This window comes from Dendropsophus ebraccatus, chromosome 4 (genome assembly GCF_027789765.1).
Source record: "Dendropsophus ebraccatus isolate aDenEbr1 chromosome 4, aDenEbr1.pat, whole genome shotgun sequence".
NCBI classification, from domain to species: Eukaryota; Metazoa; Chordata; class Amphibia; order Anura; family Hylidae; genus Dendropsophus; species Dendropsophus ebraccatus.
In genome coordinates this window covers 72119205-72140996 of record NC_091457.1, presented here as the reverse complement: position 1 = coordinate 72140996, position 21792 = coordinate 72119205, and the positions used below count along the sequence as shown (strand labels likewise).

The window sequence follows — 21792 nt, the reverse complement described above, 5'->3', positions numbered from 1 at the left end:
TCTACTTATTTTAGATGTCAGCTGTTTTATGCAGATTAGCGGTGCATACTAACAAAGTGAAATAAAATGTGCGTCTGAAACAGTGCGAAAGCAATGATGGAAGGCAATAGTTTGTAATATGTTGGCACACATTGCTGTAAATGAGTATGTACTACATACTAATGTAGGTGGGAGTAAATTACTTTCGAGTTATCATATTGTACACTAAATGTTATTATATTGTACACTAAGAAGTTCCTTAAAGTAGAAAAAAATCTGAAACAATGAAGCCCAAGTAATGCTATCATTAAAGCTGATTTTTAGAGAGTAATAAACAAAAAAAGTACTCTGCTGTTAAAAAATAATGCACATTATAGATAATGGTTTATTGCTATGCATAATACTACCTCAGTTGCACATATTCCCTTGTATTTTATGCGTTGTCTAAGAAATACTAAAATATTTATCGCACCTTGAGGCTGTATTAGAAATCACCTCGTTTATTTTTTCTTTTTTTACTAGCGAGTCCCTGATTAGGAATTTCAGCAATATGCAGGTAGTGTAATCACTGATAAAGTTTTACTATCTATCTGTCGCACAATTCAGATTCTCAAGCCTCAGACAAAGAACGTTTTGCAAATTTCAAATTAAAAGAGAAAGGTAAAGAGGACAGGGAACAAAAAGATTGACTTCATTGAGGCAACATAAACAGATATCAATAAATGCCCGCACAATTTACAGGCTTGGCCTGAGTGAGTAGGTGGCTGATACTGTGGTTGCATTAAAACTCAGTCAATGTGCTTAAATGAACATAACTTTCATCTATCAGAATTAAATTCATTTGTTCTTGCTTCTGTGGTCATTAGTAAAGGACATTTATCTTTGTCATTCTTAACAGCCTCTGGACTTCGAGAGCAAAAAATCCTATATACTGAAGGTAGAAGCAGTCAATACTCATATTGATCCTCATTTCATCAGTGGGGTACCCTTCAAAGACACCGCAACAGTGAAAGTTACAGTGGAGGATGCAGATGAGCCACCAGTGTTTTCATCACCTACTTATCTACTGGAAGTACATGAAAATGCTGCCATTAATGGTGTCATTGGCCAGGTTACAGCTCGAGACCCTGATTCAACATCAAGTCCCATAAGGTATTTGTGTCTAATATCATAAAAAAGTGTAGACTATTTTTAAATAAAATGTTGTATGGAGTGTCGGAAAGATATACAGTATCTAGTCATTGATTATAACACAAGATATACTATGAAACTGGCCTGGCTCTTGGTTTACTTACACTGGTCAATGACCAAGATATCTGACCTTCAGTGAAAGTAGAATATTTTAAAGAATCTAAAATATACATATTCATTGTTCAAGAGATACTATGGGATATTGTACACTGACAAGTGCCACATGTCAAACCTGCAAGGAGGTTTTCCCCAAATAGATTTATATTCTGCTTTTCACAAAGACCCACCAAGACAGAACATGGAATGTGTTAAGACCTTTTATGCAACCAATTGGAAGGTCTAAGGCCACAGAGACATTGTAACCAACCCTCCAAAGGGGTACTCCGTAGAACAAAATAATAGTTTTTAAATCAAATAGTCTTAGAAAGTTATACAGATTTGTAAATTACTTCAATTCAAAAATGTCAAGCCTTTAAAAAGTCACCATAAACAAACTTTTGACATGTCATAGACTGGGTGTTCAGAACCTTATCGATTGTGAGAACAAGCCGGTTCAATACCATGGTCCTCTACGTGATCAGTCAGGCTTCGAATGTTAGTCAATGTAAGTCTATGAAGCCAGACTGATTTTGCTGACACAGAGCAGGGAGCGGACCATGCTGGTTCTCATGTTCTCTAGTTCCTGATTGGTATGGGTCTGAACACACAGTCCTGGACCAGTGAAAACTTTTGACATGTCTGTCATGCCAGAAGATTTTTATGTTGGCAGTGACACTTTAAGTACTTATAAGCTGCTGTATGCCCTGCGGGATGTTGTATTTTCTTTCTAGACTGAAACAGCCACCTGCTACATCTGACGCTCTGTTAAGAACTGTCCAAAGCAGGAGAGTTTTTCTATGAAGATTTGTTACTGCACTGGATAGTTTATGTCATCTTTTTTTTTTTTTTCTTCCTCGAAGTACCTCTTTAGGGGAGGTTTATTCATGTTTTTAAAATATCTGGAAAAAAGAACAATGTCATCTTACCTTATAGCTAGAAAAAGCTGGCAGGTATCAATCTAAGATGGTATTACAGGGATAACATACATTGAAAGTAATGTAGAAGTCCACAAACACAGAGTCTGTTCCTCAATCGTGTAAAATAAAATAATTCCTTTATTCTAGCATGTAAAAGATAAAAGTAGAGATCCCTACAGCGTGCTAACATGGTGCCTATGCATTTCAAAGCCAGCCCTCAGGTCCTTAAACATAACAAATAGAGTGCCAACCTGATGGATCAATGTAATAATGTAGTATTACATTGATCCATATGAACAATCAGACTCATAGAAGTATCCTATGGGGAAAGAAGAGTAAAAAAAAAAAAATCAGATGTATAATGTTACAATTAGAATTCTTCTCATATCACAGCCCCCCAAAAAACTAAATAAAAAGCAATTTAAAAGCCCCATGTGGATTTAAATGTTTAATTGGCACCAACAGAAACAACATATCACAGCACAAAAGTATCTATATAACCCCTAGACAGATCACTATTGCTTTAAGAACCAAGCAAAGAGAAAGAGGCTGAATGATCTGCAGAAGAGGTGCAATGCGACTAAATCTACTTTTACACCGGGCGATCGGCTGACCTTATAGGTCATCACTCGCTTGCTCTTCATTCCCTGCTTGCTGACAGCGAGCGAGTAAGTGTGTGTGTGTGTGTGGGAGCCTCGAGGAGCTGCAGGAGGGGCTCCCCGGACTATTTTAAGATGAGAGTCCATAGGAGATATTGTCAGTCTGCTGCCGTAGCTCCTATTGTGTGAAGCGACGGCAGCAGATATTTGCTATCCTAGTTAAGTCTTTTAACATCTTTCAACATTGTGCATGTCAGCTAATCACTGCCTTTTATTACACAAGGCAATTATCAGCTGTAATGGCTGGAAATCAGCCAAATACAGCTGATAATTGCTTTGTGTAATAGGACTTTAAGATGGACTAACATGAAAAGGGCTGCAACAGGTTGTAGTAAGGCTTGCATTAAGGCACTTACTAAGATTGGTGGTGAGAATGTGCCATAAAGAAAAGGGCAGAGTCTCCAGATAGGGCAGCAGCCAATAACTAAGATAACCAAATGTTGATTGTATCCAAGAACTGTGCCTGCCTGTAACCAAATTAACTATGTGTAGGTAGATTACACCACCAGTCTAGGACAAGGGTCCTTTCTAGCATAAATCATCAAATTATAAGTGAAAGTTACTATCAAATCATAACTTTTATTGTGTTATCTAAAAAAAAATCTCCAAAAGGGATTCCTGCCTGTAACCACCACATTTTCTGTTGAATGACTAAACTTATGGTTAAGCTTTTCCCAAAATGTCATGCTTTTGTTTCTTGTGACATTCCTCTGTGCAGTGCTTGGCACCAGATCCCTTGGTTTGACAAACAATTCACCCTCTTCCCCTTCTTGACCATCTTACAAGACAAACACTCTTTCGTTTGGTCCTATCTACGATGTAGAGATCCCTCACCACAAGTACAGTTATAATAGAAATAAAGGAAGGATTGAGGTGTCTTACATTGGGTGGCAATGGGAGCTTCAAAGAAGGACTGTGGAAAGAAATGACAAGTGTTTAGACGGAACGATATATTGTACGGAAAAATCGTTTTGCGATCGTTTTGCATTTGCTTAAGTCTATCTTGCACATAGGTTAAATCGGTGAACGACTGTTTACATGGAACGATCTGTGAAATTTTTGCGAACGACCAACGACGATTTGAGAACATGTTCCAAAATCAAAATGAACAATTTCTCGCATGTCGTTTGATCGTTCGCTGCGTTTACACGTACGATTACCGTTCGAATTCGATCGTTATCGTGCAAATTCGCATGATAATCGTTCCGTGTAAAAGCAGCATTAGTTCTTGATATTGAAATTGATGCATATTCCGCTTAAACAAAAAACACTGAACGTTCCTTTAAAGGTCCAGTGAAGTATACTAGTTGATTCATTTTTGCAAGACTCGTTCTCGTCTATTTCCAGTACTGGATAAGGATGAATAAAGCATCATGTTTACTATAACTTGCACTATTTTTACTTATATAATCTGCTACCGGGTATGACCCACTCATTTTTGTCAAGAAAAAGAAAAATAATAGCCATAAAAGGAACTCCTTATTTGACATGAAGTCAGTTGTTATAATCATTGATATGTGCAGTGTTTAGTTTAAGTGCTGTAATGTCCTGCTGGGTTCCCCTTTGCTCTAGGTTCTTAGACAGTACAGTATGTGACTACATATTTCCATGTAAAATTAATACAGAACTGAATTTGATTTATTTCTTAAATGAAGAACAAATTTAATCCAAAGTTATAAATTGAGAACCACATTAATGTAATTTTCACTGATGGATAAACATATACTCCTTGGTTTAAGAAAACAATATGGTGATGTTTTACAGAACATTACTAAAGCATATGCTATCTGATAATCCTTGAATGTGAGAAAAATAGCATATGTCTAATGTTGATAGCCACATTGATTGAATACATTGGATCGTGATTTTTTTTTTTGTGTAACAAATAGTTGCTCATTTTTTTCTTTTTGATATTATCATGTAAGATGTTGATGTATATTCTTATTAATAAGAAAATCACAGGGAAATCTTGGATAACATAGCTTGGCTTCATTCTTCAAAGTATTCTTGCTCACCTTTGCTTTGTAAGTCTACGATTTGTTGGATTGTGTTCTATCTAGTCTATAGTTAGTCCTATTCTATTGCCTTATTAAAACGACACCTGAGGCTGCTGTGTCCTCTAGAGTGCCATAATCAAGGAGAAGTTGAGCACGGACATTGACCTCAAAAAGGTGTTTGATCTTACTTTGATTTTTGGCTGCAAGTAAAATTGAAGGACAAGTCTGTGTTAAGACTGCTCAACTATACAAGTAATGCCTGGACACAGGTATTTTCATTGTAAGGTGTTCTATGGTACTTTTGCAATTATAATTAGTTTTTTTTCTAGACGGAAATCTTCACAGTGCATTGGACCAAAAATAAAAAACAAAGTGACTCCAGATATGTTTAACACCACTAGTGGAATAATTAAGCTGTGTTCACACACAGTAAAATCATATCAAAATATGCCCATAATTTTGAGTGAAAATTAAACATAATAATAATAATAATAATAAAAAAAAAATATATATGTGTGTGTGTGTGTGTGTGTGTGTGAAGTCGGGTTGAAAATAATCCATGCTAGTTATTTGGACAGTTCTAATCAATTATGGCCATTATTCCTTAACGTGTGTGTTCTGTGGTCCAATTTCCTATTTATTTCGAGGGAGCGCATAATTATTTTGAAAAGATGGCTATAATTTTACCCTAAAATTAAAGCCACATTTTAACTTTAGTTCATAAATTTGTGAACATAACCTTCATCAGTTTTAAAGCCTTAGGCTAGGTTCACCCTATGTAAAAATAAAGGCTGTGTTTTATCATAATGGCACAAATAACGTCAGCTATTTTTTAAATAATGGACGCTATTTGCCCAATGACAGCCGTTATTATGAAAGAAGGAAGCAATGTTTACATGGTGTGAACCTAGCCTTAGGCTGGGTTTCCACATATATGTTGGGAAAGCAATGAAAACCACACTCTCATTTCTTCCCCAGTAGCTATGTTTCTGAAGCACATGTGTGGCAACACTGCCTTACCATCCCACATTGTCCCTGATTTCATTTGTGGGATTTACCGAACTTGTGCAAAAGGAACAAAAGAGCAGTTTCCCATAGCAACCATTCAGATTTCAGCTTTTGTTTTTTAGAGGTATTTGTAAAAATGCATGACGCAATGTGATTGTTTGCTATGGGCAATTTTCCTATAATTCCTCAGCACAAGTTTTGATAAATCTACACCTTAAGGCTTTGTTCACACTACGTAAAAGTCTGGCCGTTGTTGCTATCGGCAACAACGGCCGTACTTTGTGTGGTGTGGACATAGCCTTAGCTTCTGTGGGATCCTGGCGGGAGCATATACACATTGTATACGCTCCGGCCGGGATCCCGTACGGGGCCGCAAATAACTGACATGACAGTTTTTTGCGGCCACAATTCACTGAAGGAAACCCTCTCAGTTCACACAATGAAGCCGGGGTCACAGAACGGCCGGTCTATCACATTGTGTGAAGATGCAGTCAACACCTGAAGATGCAGTCAACATTATTATTATATTTTTATTTGTCCCCCCACTACCCCCTGGCACATATACTTACCAATGATGATAGGTGTCCTGTGGCGCTGCTTCATTCCAGTCCCGGGGTGCCGTTCAAATCCCAAGGGCAGTGACGTCAAATCTTGAGGGCAGTGACGTTTTGTTCTCCAGTGCTATTAAAGGACGGAAGTCAGGGTCTTCAATGTATCTCTATGAGAGCAATCTCATAGACATGCTATTGAGACTCTGACTTCTGGCCTCCCTAGCTGCAGAGATGAAGCTGAAGAGATAACATGGGCACCTGTGGGATTTGAAAGGCGCCACAGGACTGGACCGATGCCATGCAGCGGGACACCAATCATCATTGGTAAGTATATGTGCCAGCTTGCTGGGGGGGAAACCTAAAAACAGCACTCTGGACTTTCTAAAAACTGTGCCACATAAAAAATGACTTCTACAACCAATCTTCCACAGCACTGATGTTTAGAGTGATTATGTCATGACATTTGTGATATTTTTGCAAAGTAAATAAAGACTTGTGGAGGTAACAGGGCATCAGTGCTGAATGGGTAAGGGGAAGAACCTTGGGTTACTGCTATGCTGTAATCCATCTTAGGTGTATTCATTCATAGCTATTATATAATGAATTAGAAGTAGAGATGAGCGAATTTACAGTATGGTCACAGCCATATAGGTGTGACTGAAAATTAACCATAACTTTCATTCACACTACAGCTGGCAGAACGGTCACACGGTCTTCTTCTGCCGTTGTTTGGAAACTGTGGCCGTAGAAAATAGACATGTTCATTGTTTTGTAAGACCGCAGTGAACTATGGCCAAACTTAATGGACTATGTGAACAACTTCGGCCATTGTTCTACTGAAATTAAAACAACAAAATGAATTAGGAAACCTGCAGCCATGGTTTTCAATGACCACTGCAACTGTAAGAATTCATTACACTGACAGTTTTGACCATTGTATTTATTCCTTTTTGATCTATAAAGTTTTTTGTATCAATGATTTATGTAACCCAAGTGACATGAGTAATATTAATGTATTTAAAGGGTCATTGCCACTATGTGCTGCTATGTACAGCACTCCACAGTTTGGCATGGAGTGATGCAGCTTGTACCAAGGGATTGGGTTGCCAAGGCAAACTCCCCACTCCCAGAAATGTTTGTGTACAAGTCCTATTAAATAAATTAGGGCTCATGCGCAAAACTTACTGGGACAGTTGCTATGGCAACTCAATCTTCCAATGAGTGCGTTTCTACATGTCAAACTGTTGAAAACATATGGGATCACAGATTGGCATTGATCTCTCTCCACCATCAGTCTTCATTCTCAGTTTTTAGAAATGCTAGAGCTTATTACAGAAGACAAGTGATTGTACTGAAATATTGTACCTTTTCTACACAAAATGCTGTCAATGAAGAAAATTCTACTGCCCAGATCCATTTTCTTGTCCATACAATGGAATAGTATAGTGGCTAGAAATGGGCATGTAAAGTACTTTTTTAAAATCAGGTCTCTCCACCTTGCCACCCCCCATGCCCGGCTGTTTATTGGGCAAGTGAGGGATATGCCTGGCGTATGCCTGGGAGACGGGAAGAATCTGTGATTCTCCTTGGGTACGTCAGGAGCGCAACATTGATAAATACCCCCCTGAGTGTTGAATGCTATGCAATCTGTATAAAGACATGAATAGAATCAAGAATACATGCCTATTTTTTGGCACCAGGGGCTCGGAGGACTCTATGACATTACATCCATATACATATGCCATATGGATATATGTGATGTTAAGACAACACACAACATAATCCATCCACTTATATTTTATTGGGACATCTTTGTCAGCATCATATATGGATGTTACATATATTCACTTATATACACACATATCTCCCTCACACACACTTTTACACATACACACACACACACTCATCACATTGGGGGAAATTTATCAAAGGGTGTACAATTTAGACTGGTGCAAACTGGCCACAACAACCAATCACAGCTTCACTTTGCTTTCACCAGAGCTGGAAGCTGAGCTGTGATTGGCTGCTGTGGTCAGTTTGCACCAGTCTAAATTTTACACGCTTTGATAAATCTCACCCATTATGTTTCACGTTTGCATCACCACACCTATGCACTGCGGTGCATTTTTCTCCGATTTTTATTATTATTGATTTTTTTTCACATTCATGTACACATTCAGTATGACTTTTTACACCAGTATATTTCCAAGTGTTTACAGGCATTCATATGGTATTTATGCAATCTGCACAGCACTTGCACTTTTATTTGATCCCATTTGTTTTTGTTTTTGATTTGCCACAATCCAGAGCAATTCTCTGTCATTTTGTTGTTTTTATCATTGATTTTGGTGACTCGTATTTTTTAACCAATCTGTCAGGATTTTAGCCCATTTCCAACATGGCCATTGTCGGATGTGCCTATGTTATAGTTACATTTATTAAGTCCTCCGGTCCTCCCCCTCACTACTCCCTGAAGAAGCGGTTCGAAACGGCATTGGAGTGAGGTGGGAGGCCGGCGAACTGGGACCCTATACATATTGGTAACAATTGTTTACATATGCATGGTTATATTTTGTACCGTAACTCTGTTCAGCGTACTGAAGCATCATAGCACAGAACTTGCACGTTATTTTACATATGCATTTTTCTGAATGAGTTGATTACCAGGTTTACTAATATGCACATGCACTTTGAATGAATATCATGTTACTTCTGTCCCTGTATTGGGGTCTTCCACCTCCCAGGTCTGGATTTTATATTGTTCTGTTTGTGATGGATTTAATCGTAATTTGTCGTAATTTTGAACTTTAAATGATTTGATTCATTACTTAGGACGCATAGTACTATATAGGTGTTGGTGTCCATCATTTAGAGTCTAAAATAACGGACATCATTTAACTGTTTGGCCTCCCCTTAGCACAATGACTGCTGTTAGCACATTATTCTAGTTTGGGGTTACTAATTGTTCTTTGGATGTGGTTTAATTAAAAAGTCAATTAAAATTAATAGTAAAAACGGAGAAAGAACCATGACAAAAGAAAAAATGTGTGCACAACTAATAAAAAACCTCCTATGTTTGCAAAAGACGTCCGTAAATATTTGTCATGATCATTATTTTGACTTCCCTGGTAGTAACATGCAATGGACGTCCGTCTTTCCATTGACTTCAATAAATTGCCATTGCAGTCAGTTAAATTATGGTAATAAAAAAAATAACAAAAGCGTCTGCCTTTTCTCTAATTTTGACATTGTGATAACATAGCCTAAAAATGCATTAAACCCAGAAAGTATTTTTAACCCAAAAGTATATATGAGAGAGAGGCCTTCATCTAGTTTGAGTGCTCCCGTAAAGCAGACTCTTGACATTGCTTAGACTGAGACTAATGTTCTGAGAGAACTGGAAATTCTTTTATTCTTTTTTAACTGAAATAATCTACCAATAAATCACAGCTTTAAATATTATACCACTGAGATGCCAGTGTAATTAATTTGCATGGCATGCAGCCAGTTTGATATATTGTATCACGATAAATGTCGTAGATTGCATATTTATAGCTTGATTAATAAGAGGTTTAAAACGTGTCATCAGCCAAACTTGAATCTGGCTCATAATTTCCTTATTGACGATGTCTATATATCATGCTGCACTTGATTTACTAAGTGTTTGTGAAACATGTAACATATGGTGCCACTGAGTAAATATCTGATGTTACTTTTGAAATCTAGAATTGCTATTAGCAATGCAAAAAAAAAAAAAAAAAACTATTTGTGTTTATTTATTTTTTATATTTATTTATTTATTGATAGGTTTTCTATCGATCGGCATACAGATCTTGACCGTCAATTTAATATTAATGCAGAAGATGGCAGAATAACACTGGCTACAGCATTAGACAGAGAGACAACTATGTGGCATAACATCACAGTGGTGGGTACAGAAACAAGTAAGTTTAGAATTTTTTTTTTTTGGACTGTCAAAGGAATAATGCATCAATGGTGTTCATTGTATATATTTGATGATGCTGTCAAATCTGTCACTTATTTTTAAAATGTCGAACACATCATGATAAATTTGTCTGCAATTAGTCTCTGTTGGAACAAGTCTTGAGTTGAGTTGATTTTTTGCCATAAATTGTTGTGTCATTACAATGTATTAACTGGGGTAGTTTATTAGTTTTATGTGGTAAAATACAGCTCTGATCCTCTGTGCCATTTAGCATCATGTAATTGTGTTACTTCATCATTTTTGTGAAGACGCTGCAGTACTGCAATGACACTCCAACATGTGTGAACACAGCCCTAATTTTACTGCAGAGATTTGCAGTAAATTTGTAGCACCTGCTTCTGGATGGTCAGAGATGGTGAATCACTCAGGGGATTGGGGGATGCAGTCATCTGTGGTTCTCTTTTGCTTGCACAATGTTCCCTTAATTTACCAATGTTTTTGTTTTCCTTAGAAACCCTTTCAAAGAATTTTGCATTTCCAAATGGATCTGGAAATAACATCACTTTTTTTTCTGAGTGTCTCTGGTGAAAAGCAAATAAAAGCACTCAGAGACAGCCCAACCAAGTGAAGTGTTTCTCTTTACAGAAAAATTATTGTGAACCAGCCAGTGAACTCCTCTTACCATCAGATGAGCACCATTAAGCCTGCTCACCGCCTACAATGCTCATACCTCCTGCGCTAGGGGCAGGCAAGTCAAACAGTGCTCTGGTGGGCCAAGCCATGCCCCCAGTTCTCCCAATGGGTGGATTTGCATATTTTTATAGCGCTGAATATCACAAAAACAACAGCACTTAGGAGTGTGGGAAGACAGGTGACTGTAAGAGGAATTTAGTGGCTAGTGGGAACTACCAGCCAGTTTGAATGCACAAATCTGCTAATAGTTTTCTTTTAATCATACCAAGCAATCCCATTCTCAAGCCTTGTATATTGAAACATTGCATAATGTGATTAAAGAGAAACACATCAGTTGGATAAGCGGTTTCAAAATACTTTTATTTGGATTTACTTGGACCTTTGTCTTGTGAGGTTCTTAAGGACTATTTTCTGTGCTTCTATATTTTGTGTCAATTTATGGTGGAAAGTAGTGATCAGACAGAATGAGTAGTCCATATAACCTGTTATACTTTTATGCATGTTAATTGGATTTTGTCTATGGCACCTAAATGTTCTGCTTTTACGGTATTTTCAATTTTAAAAATGTGCAAGATCATTTTGTTTACTCCAATACCAGAGTGTTTCTCTAGAGCTGACCTATTGATACAATCACTGATTATCCAACAATTCCAGTTTGTGAACAGCAATAATTGAACGGCTTTTATTACAACGATGGTATTGTTGAAGGTGAAAGTAATAGTTAATTAGGTTCCGGCTGCTTTCTAGGCTATGATTTTAATTGGCAGTACAAGAAAGCATTTTGCATACATGCACGATCATTTTTTAAAATTTGTACCAGACGGCTTATTTATTTATTTTTTTAATTAGAAGTTGTCCAATTAAAAACTCCAATTATAGAGGATTACTTGGCGGTCCATGCTTGGAAAGTCCTAAAAAAAAAAAAAAGTAATAAAAAAAAATCGGTATATAAACAAGAAAATCTGACTAAGAAGCAAAAAGTTCCATTTGCACTTTGGGTTTACATTGGTGATGTGAATATGTGTTTTATTTACAGTTATGATAACACTTATGATTGCAGTAGCATATAATTAGAGTCAGATGGTAATTTTTTGAGATTCTATAATACCATTAAAAAAAATCAATACAATCCAATTATGTGAAGAACTAGTGAGATCATTAGAAGAGTCACCTCTAGCAATGTGCTGCTTGGACAAATTAGCCCATGTTTGTATGTAAGCAAATACCAAGCAGCTACTTCTACACCGATTCTGTTGCCAAGGAAAGAAAAGAAAAAACAAAATGTCTGTAAAACTTTGTCAGGATGTTGTAATTAGCTTTGTGAATAATTTTTTGGGGCATTTGTAAAAAGAATTATAGGAAAATAAATCTAAATCAAGCACTTTAAAAAGTGCCTGTAAGAAAATGTTTACAGTGTTACAAAATTTCCTACATGTTGTAATTGTTCCAGATAATAATAATTTTGAATGTTTCTGAGAAGTTCTGATACAATTTAAGGCCATGTTTACACAACTTATGTTTTGTGTAAATCATGGCCGTTTTTGCAATTTGCACGGCCATGATTTACACAAAATATACATTGTATTGTGAATGAATAGAATCCCGGGCGGAGAGTATACACATAGTATACGCTCTCGCCGCGATTCTGTCCGGCCGCATGGAAAACTGACATGTCAGTTTTCTGCGGCTGCTATTTAATGAATAGCGGATGCAGAGAAACTGTCAGTTCACACAATGGAGCATGAGTCTCCGGCCACACGCTCCATTGTTTGCAGGAGGGGAAATCGGATGCGGGCATCCAAATTAATCAGAAATTAAGATCATCCGGACGGTACTGCAGTACCAGCTGGGATGATCCTCTATGACACCGGCTGTGTGCCATGATGTGTACTTTCTAGCGGTACCTTAAATGCCTATATGCAAATTTTAGATAATTTTTTATAACAAGTTTTCTGGATTTGAAGTAACAAAAAATATCAGCAATTTTGCCCCCCCCCCTATTTTAAGATCAGCAGCATTTAAAGTAAACATGTACTCCCAATCTGCCCCTCCCCCAAAAAAGGAAACAAAAAAACTGTGTACCGTCGGATAGCTGCTTTTAATCCAAGATCTGTCCATTCGGCAGGTGATGCAATTATTGTCCTAAAAAAAACTTTTCAACCTGCAGCCCTGTTGCAAATTGGCGTGGCCTAGAATGTCTCTGCCCTAGGCCCTCTCTCTTTCTCCTTTCCACCCTCTTCATCATCAGGAATGCCCCTAGGCATGATTTCTCTTAATCATCACCTGTCTGAACACTTCCTATGTGCCTTAACAATCCAACATATGTACAGTGTTCAGTCAAGTAAGGATTAGGAGAAATCCTACCCTGGGGCATTCCTAATTATGAAGAGGGCGAGGAGGAGGGACGGAGAGACGGAGCAGGCCTAAGGTGCAGTTACTCTAGGCCATGCCAATTTGACACAGTGCTGCAAGTATAAAAGTTGCTTTTTAGGACAATCACTCCATACCTGACAAATGGACCCCAGGACCAATCTTGGATTAAAAGCAGTTATCCGATGGTACAAGCATTTTTTTTTAAATGGCAGGGAGGGCAGATTGTGGGTACTGAGTTGCTTTAAATGGTTAATTAGACGGATGCGGTCATCAGCCTGCTATTAGCCAGAGTCCCTGGCTACTGATAGTAGCCGGGAGCGGCATGGTTCAGAGTGGGGTAACAGCGTGACCCCTCTATGAACCCCCCTAGCAGCATCAAGACACAAGTGTGCACTAGGGTTGATATTTCTAGAGGTGTCAGTAATATGGAAAATGATTAAAGGGGTTGTCCTTGGAAAAAAATATTTCCTTCAAATCAACTGGTGTCAGAAAGTTATATAGATTTGCAATTTACTTCTATTTAAAAATCTCAAGTCTTCCCATACTTATGAGCTACTATCTATCCTGCAGGAAGTGTTGTTTATTTACATTCAGAAACAGTGCTCTCTGCTGACATCTCTGGCTGAGTCAGGAACTGTCCAGGGCAGGAGAGGTTTTGTATGGGGATTTGCTGCTGCTCTGGACAGTTCCTGTTTTAGCCAGAGATGTCAGCAGAGAGCACTGTTTCTGAATGTAAATAAACAACACTTCCTGCAGGATAGTAGCTTATAAGTATGGGAAGACTTGAGATTTTTAAATAGAAGTAAATTACAAATGTATATAACTTTTTCACACCAGTTGATTTGAAATTTATTTTTATTTTTTTGCTGGACAACCCCTTTAACCCTTTGAGGACCAGGCCCAAAATGACCCAGTGGACCGCGCAAATTTTGATCTTAGTGTTTTCGTTTTTCCCTCCCCCTCTTCTAAGAGCTCTAGCACTCTCAGTTTTCTATCTACAAGCCATGTAAGTGCTTGTTTTTTACAGGAATAGTTGTACTTTGTAATGGCGTCATTCATTTTACCATAACATGTATGATGGAATTCCAAAATTATTATTAATGAAGATATAAATAGGTGAAATCGTAAAAAAGAATGCAATATGGTAATGTTTGGGGGGGTCCTGTGTCTACGTAATACACTATATAGTAACAGCGACATGATACTATTATTCTATAGGTCAGTCCGTACACAACCGTATGCAGGTTACACAGATTCTGTAATGTTATATATATATATTTTTTATGAAATCCTTTTTTTTGGCAATTAAATATTAATAAAATGGGCCTATTGTGCACTGCACTTATAACAGTTTTATTTTTTCACCTACGGGGCTGTATGGGATGTCATTTTTTCCGCCATGATCTCTAGTTTTTATTAATACCATATTTGTGAAGATCGGACGTTTTGATCACTTTTTATTGATTTTTTTTAATATATAATGTAACATAAAATCGGTAATCTGCGCACTTTTTTCCCTCTTTTCGTGTATACCATTCACCGATCACAATGACGCTTGTTATATTTTAATAGATCGGTCAATTACGCACGCTACGGTATATTATATGTTTATCTATTTCTTTTTATATGTTTTATTTATATAATAGGATAGGGGGGGTTATTTCAACTTTTATTGGGGGAGGGGTTTTGGGGTAGTGTAATAGTGTTTTGAACTTTTTTTTTTTTACACATTTGAAGTCCCTTTGGGGGACTTCTACATACACTAGTGTGATTTGTACACTGATGATTGCTATGCCATAGGCATAGCAGTGATTAGTGTTATCGGCGATCTGCTCATTGAGCCTGCCTGTGCAGGCTCAGTATAGCAGATCGCCGATCGGACCGCACGGAGGCAGGTGAGAGACCTCCGGCGGTCCGTTTTAATGATCGGAACCCCCGCAGTCACACTGCGGGGGTCCCGATCGGTAAGTGACAGGGGACTCCCCCTGTCACTTACACTTAAACGCAGCGTTTAAGGGGTTAATGACACGCGGTAGCGCGATCGCTGCAGCGTGTCATTACTGGTGAGGTCCCGGCTGCTCACTGCAGCCGGTCCCCACCTCCTATGAAGCGTGCTCCACTCCAGAGCGCGCTTCATAGCGGGAGAAACACCCAGGATGTAGAGTTATGTCCAGGGTCGTCTGGGGACAGACTTCCATGACGTAACTCTACGTCCTGGGTCGTCTAGGGGTTAAGCTTTTCTAGAGAAGTGGTCCAAACAATGGAAACTATAGTTCAATGTTTCCAAATGTAAAATAATGCACTTGTGGAGGAGGAATCCTCTATATGAGTATGATATTGGCAGTTCTGTGTTGGCAAACACTACAGAGGAGAAGGATTTAGGAAAAGGGATTTCTGACTGCCTTAAAATGAGTCTCCAGTGCAAACAAGTGGTAGGGAAAGGCAATCATATGCTGGGCTGTATAGCTAGAGGTATAACCTGTAGGAAGAGGGAGACTGTGATCCCACTGTATGGAGCTCTGGTGAGACCACCTCTGGAATACTGTGTCCAGTTCTGGAGACCTCACCTAAAAAAGGACATTGATAAAATATAACGGGTCCAAAGACAGGCTACAAAAGTGGTGGAGGGTGTGAGGCATAAACCATATCAGGAAAGACTTAAGGATTTGAATTTATGTATAGTCTGGAGGAAAGAAGGGAAGGGGGAACACGATCGAAACCTTTAAATATGTTAAAGGACTAAATAAGCTTCAGGAGGGAAGTGTTTTTAAGGAAACAAAACAGCTCAGGAACAAGAGGACACAGTGAGAGGTTAATTGGGGGGGGGGTATTACTATTAAAATATAAAATATATTAAAATATTAAAAATGTTACTAAAAGAGTAGTAGATGCTTGGAACAAACTTACAGTAGATGTTGTAGGTAAATCTACTATAACAGAATTTAAATCTGCCTGGGATAAACATATATCTAACCCAGGATAACAAGAAGGGAAATACTAAAAAGACAGACTAAATGGACCAAGTGATCTTTTTCTGCCAACAGTTAAATAGGGATGGGCTTTTTTTATTTTTATTTTTTCAGTTTTCCCTTTAGAGGGAGATCTTCCATTACACCAAGCAGGTGGGAAGGCTGGTTAGATATTGAGAACAAAAGTCAAAACATGTTGTTTTGGTGCCTTTGTGAATAGCTATTCCTTTCTGTGTTGTTTGCACAGTCACTAATTATGCAGGGCAAGCAGCACAGTGAGGTGTAGTGGTGATAGGACACAGGGTACAATAGACCCACCACCACCACCACCACCCTAAAACTATTCAGAGCCCAAAAAAAGACATTTAAACAGTGGAAACCAGTATCAGGCAGCTGGTGCCACAGCAAATAATATTCCGGGGTGCATCAGGAATGGCATAGATAAACATGCAAAGAAACAGTTCTTCTATTTTCAAAAACTATATAACTATAGAATATAGAATATTGTATAGTTTTGGCCTCCTGTATAGAAGAAAGACATAGTGGCACTTGAGAGGGTTCAAAAAGGGATTATCAAAATTAGATTAAGTTATCTTAGAAAAAATACAGTTGATGGGTGACCTAATAACTATGTAGTATATCAATGGACAGTACAAAGATCTCTCCTATGATCTATGTATACCCAGGGCTGTATCTATCACAAAGGAACATCCTCTACACCTAGAGAAAAATATCTTTCTACACCAGCACAAAGGAGTATTTTTTTTACTGTAAGAGCAATGACACTATGGACCTCTCTGTCAGAGGAAGTGATTCCTATAAACTTGATAAAAAAAAAGAAAATTACAGATAACACCTAATGCTTAAAAGTGTCTTCTGCGTAAAACATGGTTAGGTATGCCACAACAACAACTTTATATATTTTGAGCTTTACTGTTCTAATGCTAGCAAATATCGAAGGTTTGCTACTTTTGGAAAATATTTAAGGGGTTTGGTATGGCATGTTCTTTTGGTGCTGAGTGTCAGAAGGCACCAACAAGCCAATCTGTCTTGTGAAAGCTATTTAGATAGAGGACTATGGCAGTGAACTCTTTGCCTCAGGTAATATAGAACCTAGCTAAACCTCTGTTACAGCTTCAAATACATGATGGGATTCCTACATCCATTAGGGAAAATATCACATAAAGCCTGCATAGCTTATACATGTAAATATTCTATTATCTAAGAGTCAAGGGCTACAGTATGTATATATGCCCTAGAATTGTTTCCTAGACACCACGTAGAAGGCCTATATTTGTAGCTACATGGTCCATATATTAGTAGTAAAGAAACAAAAATCCACTGCTGCCGGTAGAACACATCTCAGTTATTTTGATCTGTGCTGATCTTGTTCTACTTTGCCTGTTTTATATTTATAAATTTGTGCCTAAGAGGTTAAAATCTTGTCTGCAATAACCAATTTTATATTCTCACTGTGTTCAAATGGGCAACAACCAAGAGGGCGCCTGAGGCTAGTTAGCAGTACTTAGAGTATTTTAGGATGTTGTACGAAGTGGGAGAGGAAATACTTTTTTCTATGTCAGAGTGTTGATATGGGTCAGAATTAATTAACTGGCTATATTTTATGCTACAAAAGTTTTATTTAAAAATGTCTTCACTGCCGAATATATTCAGCTCCTTTATGTACGAACTCCCAGCTTAAGATGCAGTATAGATGAATCATGATTGAGCATGCTTGATTTACAATTCAGTTCACCTTACAATATATCGGAGAACATCTTTGCATGTCAATACAATCGTTTCAAAAAAGCTGTTTTATTTAGATGGAGATGTACAATGCTTTGAATTTTAATTTAGACATCATATGTATTTGTACAAGTAATGCTGCATGAAGGAGATCATGATAGAGATAGTTATTTTTTAGAAAGTAGAAGCTCAAGTCAGGTTATTAGAAATGGATAGGAAAAATCTCTGTGGAATCCTAATGTGACTTGTTTAGAGTTCAATCAGAAGACAGCTTCATGTCCAAGCAATTTCATCTCTGTGTCCAATCTGTAGGACCGATTCTACATATAGTGTGCTTTTATTCCATATCGTAGTTGTATCATGCTGTTAAAGAGACACTATAGCTTAATTGTATCCTATCTGTACTAAATATACAGTTAAAAGCCATTTTTCAATCCATGCTGGCAGTCATTTCAGGCTAGCAAGGGGCTACCTTTCTTTTTTTTTATCAAATAATAATAATCAAACAAATTAAACTACTGTATTAGTAAAATACTGTGTTAGTAAAATACTGAATTAGGCTGGGTTCACACTACGTACAAAATATTTCAGTCTGTATTGTGGTCCTCATATTGCAACCAAAACCAGGAGTGGATTAAAACCACAGAAAGGATCTGTTCACACAATGTTGAAATTGAGTGGATGGCCGCCATATAACAGTAAATAACTGCCATTATTTCAATATAACAGCCGTTGTTTTAAAATAACAGCAAATATTTGCCATTAAATGGCGGCCATCCACTCAATTACAACATTGTGTGAACAGATCCTTTCTGTGTTTTTAATCCACTCCTGGTTTTGGTTGCAATATGAGGACCACAATACTGACTGAAATATACGTAGTGTGAACCCAGCCTCAGTAAAACAGCACAAGTAAAAACAGGGCAGTTTTTAAATTAAGATCTGTATTAGGCAATGTTCACACAAAGTTTTTTTTAGCTCCATTTAAAATGACGTTCGTCATTTTGAGGTTTAAATAACGGACGTCATTTAGCAGTCTTGCCTCCCCTTAGTGTAATGACATGGTGTTTGTACATTATTCTAGTTTAGGGTTACTAATTGCCATTTGGGTGTGGCCTAATTGAAAAGTCCATTGAATTTAATAGTAAAAACTGAGAAAGAACGGTGAGAAAAGAAAAAGTGTGTGTGAACAGCTAATAAAAAACGTCCGCTGTTTGCAAAAGACGTCCGAAAATAATCATGTTCATTATTTTGACACCCGCAGCAAAAACGTCCGTTATTGAATAGACTGTGTGCATTGGTCGTCCGTCTTCCCATTGACTTCAATGCATTGCCGTTGCAGTCAGTAAATAGCAACAAAAACGGACGTTATTTCAAATATCAAAATCGGACGCCTTTTCTCTATTTTTGACGTTGTGTGAACATAGCCAGCATAAGGGAAAAAGTAATGAAAAGCTACAAAGCTTTGTTTGAAAAAGTAATTTCCCCTAAACCTAATACCTGCTTAGGCTACCCTTAGCAGCAAGAACTGCAATCAATTGTAAAATTTGCCAATAAGTCTTTATGCCGGTTTGGAGGAATTTTGGCCACTAATATTTGCAGAATTAGGCCATGTTCACATGGCGTAAGACATCAGCCGTTCTGTGACCCGTCCGGGTCACAGAACGTTCGATGTCAGAGAAGATCATCCCTGATGATCTTTATTTCTGGTGAATTGGGATGCGGGTGCATCTGTGTGCACCCGCATCCCAATTCACCACTGCACACAATTCCCCTCTGCACTCAATGAATAACGGTCACAGAAAACTGACATGTAATGCTGACATGCGGGATGGAATCATGGCGGGAGTGTATACTATGTGTATATGCTCCGGCTTGGATTCCATTCATTCGCAATACAACATATGTTTTGTGTAAGTTACGGACGTTGTTGCAAATTGCAACAACGGCCCTGATTTATACAAAACATACGTTGTGTGAACATAGCCTTAAGGTAATACACCCACATTGCATTACAAGCATCAAATGCTTTTTTAAGGTCATGTCTAGAGATGAGATAACCGGGTTCGGTTTCGAGTCGATCAGAACCCGAACGTTCAGTATTTGATTAGCGGGGGCTGCTGAACTTGGATTAAGCTCTAAGGTTGTCTGGAAAACATGGATACAGCCAATGACTATATCAATGTTTTCCAGATAGCCTTAGGGCTTTATCCAAGTTCAGCAGCCACCGCTAATCAAATGCCGAAAGTTCAGTTCGGATCGACTCGAGCATGCTTGAGGTTCGCTCATCTCTATTCATGTCACAACATCTCAATCAGATTAAAGCAAGGACTTTCACTAGGCCACTCCAAAATCTAAATGTTTTTGTTGTTTTTTTACACAGTGCTCTGTAGGTTTTTATTACTTTTTCCCTAATTAATAAAGACCCTAATTTAAAGGCTTAGTTCACACGCTTTTCCTCTCAGTTTAAAATGACGTCCATCATTTTGAGTTTAAAATTACGTCTGTCTGGCCACCTATCAGTGCAGTGACGGTTGTTGGTAAATTATTCTAGTCTTGGTTACTAATTGGCCTTTGGGTTTCTATAATAAAAAAGCCATTGAATTTAATAGTAACAAACAATGAAAGGACAGTGACAAAAAACTGTGTGTAAACAACTAAAAAACCACATCCGCTGTTTGTAATAGACGTTCCAAAATAATTGTCATGATCATTATTTTCATATCCGTGCAGACATCAGCCATTTTATAAATACACTGTGCACATTGGACGTCTATCATTCCATTGACTTCAATGGAAGTCAATTACATCGCGTCAATAACGGATGTCTTTTTAAATAGGAAAAAATGGACACCTTTCCTCTTTTTTTATGTTTTGTGAACAAAGCCAAAAACTGCATTTTGTATTTACTTGTGCTATGTATGTCTAATATTTTACTTTGTGTGATGATCTGAAACATTTAAGTGTGACAAACATCCAAAATATTATATCGGTTCAGGAAGGCAGTTTGAGAACCAAGCAGTATATTCCAATAGGAAATTATGTAAATGTGTTTAATTGGTTCCTGCACCAACCGATTATTACCTACAATACCCATCTATTACACTGAAAACGGCCCATTTTTATCTTTACAGTACAGTACAGTACAGTACTAGGCTATGTGCAGACTGCGTATGAGACCGGCCGTTCCGCGACCCGGCCAGGTTACGGAATGACCAGTCTCAGAAAAGATGTTTGCAGCCGCAGAGTTCTGATGCGGGTGCATCCGTGCGTGCCCAAATCAGAACTCTCCACTGCATACTATGGAGCGTGCGTCCGGAGCCGCTCGCTCCATAGTGTGCACCGATATGGTTTTCACTGAATAGCGGACTCAGAAAACTGACATGTCATTTTCCTACGGCACTGCCAAGGATCCCATCCGGAGTGTATACCATGTGTATACACTCTGGCCGGGATCCCTTCAGCCGGCATCACTACGTAAGTTCTGTGGAAATCACGGCCATTGAAACAACGGCCATAATTTTCAGTGAACCTCCGTAGTGTGAGCATAGCCCTATACTGTACAGGACATTATACAGAGCAGCACTATATACTGTACAGTACATTATATACCAGAAACATTCAACAAAACCAGCAATTATAGTACAGCAATCACTAACTCCTC

General features: G+C 38.0%; 1 protein-coding gene across 1 annotated transcript in view; it reads left to right on the top strand.

The window, feature by feature from the left end:
• The window catches only part of LOC138789721 (cadherin-8), a 336813-nt gene that overhangs the window by 255472 nt on the left and 59549 nt on the right, over positions 1-21792 (top strand). The window contains exons 7-8 of the mRNA XM_069968497.1: positions 878-1131; positions 10209-10345. Of these exons, the coding sequence (XP_069824598.1) occupies positions 878-1131; positions 10209-10345 (391 nt within the window). The remainder of the gene's footprint in view (positions 1-877; positions 1132-10208; positions 10346-21792) is intronic.